Raw genomic sequence first — 5,448 nt, forward strand, 5'->3', positions numbered from 1 at the left:
ATGGAGCAGCAGTTTGCCTCCTGCACCTTGTGGTAGGCATGTCACAGCTCCTTCACTTTCACCCCGCACGGCAGTGTGTCCCTGTCATGGCCCCTTTCTATCATGCATCACGAAATCTGCGTGCGCACCTCGGGAGTTACACCGCAGAAAGCTGCTTTCCTGTGCAGAAACTTGCCCGTGTAGACAAGGCCGCAGAGGGCTTCCATAAGAACGCACGACAGGTCATAGACTGGGTCAGACCAATGGTCCGTCAAGCCCAGTGTGCTACCTGAGAGCGACCAGTGCCGGATGCATTGGAGGGAAAGAACAGAACAGGCTTGTTGACCTGCAAGGTGAGGGTCTTTCACCTTTATATTTAACTTCATTGTTGTCAATTCCTACTTATCCTATATCTAACTACCCCTCCTCTGAGGTCTCTGGGAAAATCAGGTGTGAACCACTCCTTTGACACAGACGTGTCCCAATCCAGCTGAACTGAGGCAGAATTTGGGCCAATGTCAGTTTGGAAAAGGCCTGCTTCACCCAGCAGGTTTCTCAAAGTATCCGCTGCTGTGAACCGCATGTCGTCTGGATGTGCGAACTCCAAAGATAGCAAACATGAAAAAAAAAACGCAAAGCCGGTTCTGAGGTTTCCAGAGCCAGGCCTGAGGGTTAAAGAGCTGTGCTCAAAAGGACAAGGGTCTCAGCAGCTATAAAAAGAACTAGTTGCAAAAACAAAACAAAAATTACATGGAAAAAAAACAACCAAACAACAACCACCCAGAAAAGCTCCTATCACTCGCCCATCCCCATTGTAGATCTTGACATCTCCTGCCTAATGTGACATCTTTGCTTTGCGAACAAGAGCCCTGGGGAACTCCTGCGAACTCCAAAGATAGCAAACATGAAAAAAAAAACGCAAAGCCGGTTCTGAGGTTTCCAGAGCCAGGCCTGAGGGTTAAAGAGCTGTGCTCAAAAGGACAAGGGGGCTCAGCAGCTATAAAAAGAACTAGTTGCAAAAACAAAACAAAAATTACATGGAAAAAAAACTACCAAACAACAACCACCCAGAAAAGCTCCCATCACTCGCCCATCACCATTGTAGATCTTGACATCTCCTGCCTAATGTGACATCTTTGCTTTGTGAACAAGAGCCCTGGGGAACTCTCTGGCTCACCTGTGTGGGTGGAAGGGGTCTCACACTACGTGGGAAGGCTGCATCATGAGAAAAACCACCTGTGCTCTACTTTCACACTTTCTAATCTTTCAGAGTAGCAGGAGGCAGAAAAGTGAGACACATGCATTAGACTCAAGAGCAAAACTAAGAGACCAAACCACAGACTCTGGACTCAGCATTCATGTATCCTGCAGTCTGAACTTGGAATCTGTTACACTCCCTCATTGGCTACCATCATTTAACCAACACGGAAGTGCTTCTTGTCCAGCAAGGCAGCCAGTTTGGGACCCATAGGCATGGCATGGCTCTGAAGGAATCAGCTGTTTCTCTCTGTGCTTCAGGAAACTTGGGATCCAAATGGTAAAAGACAGTTGTTCCCAGTTTCATCATGGCATCCTTTAGAAGTGTGAGCAATTCTAAAAACAGTTTACCTTGGCCACAGGTCACCATAGCGTCCATCTCTGGGGTGAAAATCAACCACTCGTAGCTCTCATTTCTACCTGAGTTCTTGTCAAATCTTTGACCTTAGTTGTAGCAATTTTACACGGCTCTGGCGTAGAATTCTTCACCAACCACACAACATACCAGTAGCGATACTGAGGTAGAACTCCCCCAAATATGCCCTTTTGTTTCTTTAATCTGGTGGCACAGATTTAAATAAGGGACTAAATTCAGGTGCGGCTTAGAATCCCTCTAAGACACCAAATGTCAGGTATCTACTCAAAATGGGTGTCTTTCTGCAGCTCTATCACATTCCTCATGGATGTCATTTCCTACACATTTACAGCATCTCCCAGGAGTGAGCTGAACAGAAATGTCACTTCCATTTTTCCCATCTCTACCTAGGAAGGGATTGCATTTCCCAAATAAGAGGCAACATGCACCTGATTAGGAAGGGAAGATCTTCAGGAGCAACCTCCTGCAGGGCATGGGCCACAACTGCTTTGGGAGGCAAATGAATGGGTCTTTTGCTTAGTTCCAAATCCTTTACTAGAGAATCCTCTTCCCAGCCCCTTCGGGAAATATTGACCTTACCAATTGAAGAACAGGGGGATAGAGATGGTGATGGAGAATCCCTCTGATTTACCCTATGTTCTTCTGTTGTTACAGAGGGGAAAAGACATTTTTCCCTATCCCTTCCCTATTCCTGCTCTTTGTTATACTTCAATATATTTTAAGGGAGGAAAACGGGAGTAAAAATATCTGCCTTCAGGAAAACCTGAAGCAACAGCGCTCTGATGAACTGTGACAACTGGGAATGAAACAATATGATCCTGGTGGGGGAACTTGATGACTAACAATGGTTTTTAAATGGGGGAACAGTATAACTGTGATGCTCAGGCTTTGTTTAGACTAGGACATGTGATGGAGTTTAGGTCAGGTCAAGGGGGGGAAAGCTAATGCCAACCACTGCACCTCGGCTGCATCTGCACGACAACTGTAATTGTCTTTTAACACCAAGATCACTAACTTGAGCAGCCAACGCCATGTACAGTCCTACTGGATGTAAGGCACGGGTAGTTTTTGCCTCAGTGTAGCTTGTTGGGAACAAACCTCTCTCCCCCACCTGGAGCTGATGAACATTCCTGGCTGGAGGGACACACGCTCCTTTGACCCAAAAGGAAAGGAGTTGATAGAAAACATCACAGGACTGACCCCAAAGAAGGGTGAGCTGCAAAAGGCAGGAGCAGGCAACTCATCTGGGGGAGCTGAGTAACCACGGTGAAGATGGGGCACAGATCACGAAGTGGGAATTAGCAAATGTGATTTAAAAGAAAAAAATACCTTTGGCCAGCCCTAGTCAAGGCATTTGTTACAGATCACTCCCATGTGGATTTTCTGATGTCTAATAAGGGTTGAGCGCTGATTGAAGCTTCTCCCACACTCAGAGCACGTGTAGGGCCTCTCTCCTGTGTGGATTCGCTGATGTGTGATAAGGGCTGAGCTTTGCTTGAAGTGTTTGCCACACTCACGGCATCCATAAGGTTTCTCACCAGTATGGATTCGCCGATGTATGATAAAGTATGAGCTCCGATTGAAGCGTTTCCCACACTCAGAGCATCCATAAGGCTTCTCACCTGTGTGGATTCTTCTATGTGTGGTCAGTACAGAGCTCCGATTAAAGCTTTTCCCGCACTCAGAGCACATGTAGGGGGTCTCTCCTGTGTGCGTTCTCTGATGTGTGATTAGGGTAGAGCTCTGATTGAAGCTTTTCCCACACTCAGAGCATGTGTAGGGTGTGTCTCCCGTGTGGATTCGCTGATGTGTGATCAGGTTTGAGCTCCGATTGAAGCTTTTCCCACACTCAGAGCATATGTAGGGCCTCTCCCCTGTGTGGATTCGCTGATGTGAGAGGAGGGATGAACTGTCAATGAAGTGCTTCCCACACTCAGGGCATCCATAAGGTTTCTCACCCGTGTGGATTTTCCGATGTGTAATAAGGTGTGAGCTGTGCTTGAAGTGTTTCCCACACTCAGGGCATCCGTAAGGTTTCTCACCCGTGTGGATTTTCCAATGTGTAATAAGGTGTGAGCTCTGCTTGAAGTGTTTCCCACACTCAGGGCATCCATAAGGTTTCTCACCCGTGTGGATTTTCCGATGTGTAATAAGGTGTGAGCTCTGCTTGAAGTGTTTCCCACACTCAGGGCATCCATAAGGTTTCTCACCCGTGTGGATTTTCCAATGTGTAATAAGGTGTGAGCTCTGCTTGAAGTGTTTCCCACACTCAGGGCATCCAAAAGGTTTCTCACCCGTGTGGATTTTCCAATGTGTAATAAGGTGTGAGCTCTGCTTGAAGTGTTTCCCACACTCAGGGCAGCCATAAGGTTTCTCATCCATGTGGATTCTCTTATGTGCAATGAGATGCGAGCTCCGCTTGAAGCATTTCCCACACACACAGCATGCGTAAGGTTTCTCACCCGTGTGGATTCTCTGATGAGTGAGAAGGTCCGAGCTCCCTTTGAAGCTTTTCCCACACTCGAGGCATGTGTAGCATGTTCCTTCCAAGTTCATTCTCTCACGTGTAATTAGGTCTGACTGGCTACCGAACTTTTCCTCTGGCCTCTGCTGACTCTCAAAGGCTTTTGTTTTTTCTGGGCGTGCACAGCTCCCAAAATCATTCCCTTTGGACCTTCCTGACAACATCCCATGGGCTTCCACTCGCTCAGCATCTTCCTGCTGGGGTTCCTCCTCGTTTTCACTCACCATCCCAACACCTGACGGGAGACCGAGAGAATCCAGACGTAAGTCTCTGCCTGCGCCAGAGAGAAAGGAAATCTCAGAGAGAAGAATGGAAAAAGGGATGAAGGAACCAAAATGTGTACAGGACAGATCAAACCTATCAGGAGCTGATTTTCCCTTCAACCTTCCCCAGAGGAGAGAAAGGAAGGGATCAGTTCTGGGTCCGTATCTCAGAAGAAATCTCAGGGGACAGCGAGATTGGGGAGGGACCTGCTGCCAGTTGTCAGTCAGGATAGGTGGGAAGCCATGAGTGACCTCTGCCTAACGATTCTACATCTGCAGGGAACAATCCTGAACTTGGAGAGCTCACAAGATCTTTGTAGGGCATCCCAAATGTTTCCTGTATTCACCGACAGTTTTGGGGTTGGTTTAACCAATGCCTCACCTATGCAGGCAGCTCTCGGGAGCACTTTTTTCTTAGAGCCATGAAGGTCTGGGACGCACGACTCCTCCCCTCGTTCCAGCTGCGAGATCACATCAGTTCTGGAAACTGGAAACCCTGCTCAAGGCAAAGAAAACAAGGGAGGTCAGTGGAATTTGTGGGATACTTGTCACAAAGAATATTCCATGCTTTTAAGCCCAGCTCATTTTTAAGTAGTAACATCCGAAGGCCGGCTTCCTTGGCTCAAAGTGCCAGGAGATGATTATTATAAATCATATTCATTACCTTAGTGCCTAAGGGACAACTAACAGTGGGTCCTCATTTTGCTAGGAACAGTACAAACCGAGAAGCGTTGATGGCCCGTGTCCTGAAGAAGTTACAATCTAAATAGACAAGGCAGACACAGAATGGGGGAAGGGGTACAACCCACCAGCAGAGTGAACTCCGTGAAGGCAGAGTGGCAGATCTGATCAACACAGGCCTAGGTCTTGAGACTATCGGATTTAATGTTACAACCAGGGCCAGTGTTTTCCGGAAATTGTCGCTAGGACTGCATTTTTTCCCAAAATTACTCTTTGTTTCTGGAATCACCGGTAATATCCGGAATTGCTGATCAGAGGGTGGGTGGGGCATGCAGGGTCACAATCCCCCAGATTTCTCCCTGGAGACA

The 5,448-nt window shown here is 47.4% G+C and overlaps 1 protein-coding gene across 1 annotated transcript; it reads right to left on the reverse strand.

Moving 5' to 3' along the window:
- Positions 1-1,047: 1,047 nt before the first annotated feature.
- LOC142070350 (uncharacterized) lies at positions 1,048-4,406 on the reverse strand. Its single transcript, XM_075124049.1, has one exon. It carries the CDS (start codon positions 4,361-4,363, stop codon positions 2,954-2,956), a length of 1,410 nt encoding a protein of 469 aa, XP_074980150.1. The 5' UTR covers positions 4,364-4,406; the 3' UTR covers positions 1,048-2,953.
- Positions 4,407-5,448: the final 1,042 nt, after the last annotated feature.

This window comes from Caretta caretta, chromosome 28 (assembly GCF_965140235.1).
Source record: "Caretta caretta isolate rCarCar2 chromosome 28, rCarCar1.hap1, whole genome shotgun sequence".
Classification (NCBI taxonomy): Eukaryota; Metazoa; Chordata; order Testudines; family Cheloniidae; genus Caretta; species Caretta caretta.